Source organism: Fukomys damarensis, unplaced genomic scaffold (genome assembly GCF_012274545.1).
Source record: "Fukomys damarensis isolate Sample0158 unplaced genomic scaffold, DMR_v1.0_HiC HiC_scaffold_37, whole genome shotgun sequence".
Taxonomy (NCBI): domain Eukaryota; kingdom Metazoa; phylum Chordata; class Mammalia; order Rodentia; family Bathyergidae; genus Fukomys; species Fukomys damarensis.
The window spans coordinates 2,909,103-2,911,100 of record NW_022900949.1 but is presented as its reverse complement, the minus strand read 5'-3'; the positions used below and the strand labels follow the sequence as shown (position 1 = coordinate 2,911,100).

At 61.0% G+C, this 1,998-nt stretch overlaps 1 protein-coding gene across 1 annotated transcript; it reads right to left on the bottom strand.

Moving 5' to 3' along the window:
• Positions 1–1,478: 1,478 nt before the first annotated feature.
• Positions 1,479–1,992, bottom strand: LOC117284513 (zinc finger protein 358-like). The gene has a single exon (XM_033759800.1). The coding sequence runs from the start codon at positions 1,955–1,957 to the stop codon at positions 1,556–1,558; it is 402 nt and encodes a 133-aa protein (XP_033615691.1). The 5' UTR covers positions 1,958–1,992; the 3' UTR covers positions 1,479–1,555.
• Positions 1,993–1,998: the final 6 nt, after the last annotated feature.

Genomic DNA, 1,998 nt, shown 5'->3' with positions numbered 1-1,998 from the left:
GCAGCCTGGGTCCGAACGCCCGCCGCTGTCACTGCGGCCTCACCCTCGCCGCGCAGCTTCAAACCCTCCTGCATCAGCTGATCGCGTCGCGGTCACGTGACCCGGGGCCCGCGCCCACGTGATTTACTTGACCCCACCCACGGCGCCGAGGCAACCACCCCGCTGTGGCGCAGCGCGCATGCGTCCCCCAGCCTGAGGCTAGCGGGTTAAAGACGGTCGCGCGGTCCTATCGCCAAGGAGTAATGCTGGCTCCGCTCTGGCTCTGTCCTGACCCGCGGTTGGTGCCGTCCTCGTGACTCCCGCGTCCGGAGCTTGACCCTTTACCCTCCTCGGTGTTAGGTGATGACCCTGCTACCTATCCCTGACCCATCCTCTTCCTCCCTCTCAGAAATCCCTTCTGCCATCTCGTCCAGACCGCCAGCACACCCCATTTCCAAAACCGAGTAGGACCCAGGCAGCTTCAACCCAGAGACCTCCAACGTCCCGGACCTGCGCCACTGCAGCGTCCTCCTTGACCCTATCCCCCTTCCTGCTGCTACCCCCAACTCCACTCTCCTCCAGCAGCCAGCAGCACGTTCAAAGCGCGCCTCCAGTCCGTCTTCTCCAGAACCTGCCCGTGGCTTCCCACTCCTCTGCTGCAGCCTTGCCCGTAGCTCATCCCAGGACGGCCCCAGGGCCTTGGCACAGGCTTCTGCGTAACAGTCAAGAACTTGGGCTATGCAGGTGAGGCAGTTCAAATCTAGGCACTGGTACCTGCCACATCTATGCTTTTTCGAGCCCCTTAATCTCCCGCGTGCTTCAGTTTCCTCCTTGGCAAAGTGGGGATATTCGAGTGTCACCAGCCACCCAGGGCTATGGAGAGTTAAATGGCAGAATGCAAGACCATCACACAAAGCAGGCTGTCGGTTAGTAGTATTGGGATGACAAAATCCTCCCTCGGGAAAGCTGTCCTTCCATCCAAATCAGAAGTCTTGTCACCTTCTAGAATGTCCATCTTCTGTAATTATTTTTGAGAATGTTCTTGCATACGATGCATGAGCTCTGTTCAGGGCAAAGCCACGTTTACCTTGCTCCCGGCTAAGATGCAAGAGTCAGCAGGTGTTTGCCAAACACATTAATGTGCAGTCTCCATTTGTTCGGTGTTGTAGCTATTCCGCAAGCTTCCGGAGGCAAGGGGAGGCCCCCAGGGCTGATGGCTAGGGCTGCCCTCACACCAGCCTCTGTGTCAGACCACGAGACCATCCATGGAAAAGCGAAAGGGAGGGCTCCTGCTGGGGAGCCACCCCCTACCTTGGCTAGCCGGACCTGGGGGCAGAATGATGACCCACGGGCTGGGGGAAGGAGACCCCGCAGGGGAGCGGCTAGGGACCTGGAAGGTGGGGCTCCAGATGTTTGGCTGGCTCTGGCCACACCCTCCCACCGCTGGAGGACCCAACACTGCCCCAGGGGAGAAAACACAAAAGGCAGTCACAACATAATGAAGGCAGTGGGAGGGTTTTACTAAGTGCACAACACACAACTTTCCCAGGCCCCGGGACACCCTGCGATGCCCCCTTCAGCCATCAGGCCCCAGCAGTGCCCCCTGCTCCTGGACCCACTCGGGACTCTGGCCAGTAGAGAGAGCTAGGCTGACAGTGTCGCCGATGGAAGAGCAGGGGTCAGGCTGAGACTCGGGGTGGGGGTCAGGGCTGGGCTCAGGATCGGGGCTGGCGTCTGATTCACGGTCAGGGCTGAGCACAAGGTCGGGGTCAGCATCGTGACCACGCTTAGGGTCAGGAGATTCAACAGGATCGGGGCTGGGGGAGGATCCGGAGCCAGACTGGGGCTTGGGGCTGGGATTAGAAAGGGGGCGAGGGTCAGGGCTGCAGCCAGAGCTGGGGCCAGCGCTGAGGCCCAGGCCAGAGCCCAGCACAGAGACAGCCTCAGGACCCAGGAAGGAGACCTTCCCGGGCCTCATCGCGGATGCGGTGCTCAGGCCAGCCCCGAGGCCCAAGCCGG

Bases quoted from the DNA above. Each gene is read 5' to 3' on its own strand.
- LOC117284513 (XM_033759800.1), bottom strand. From the start codon at position 1,957: ATGAGGCCCGGGAAGGTCTCCTTCCTGGGTCCTGAGGCTGTCTCTGTG.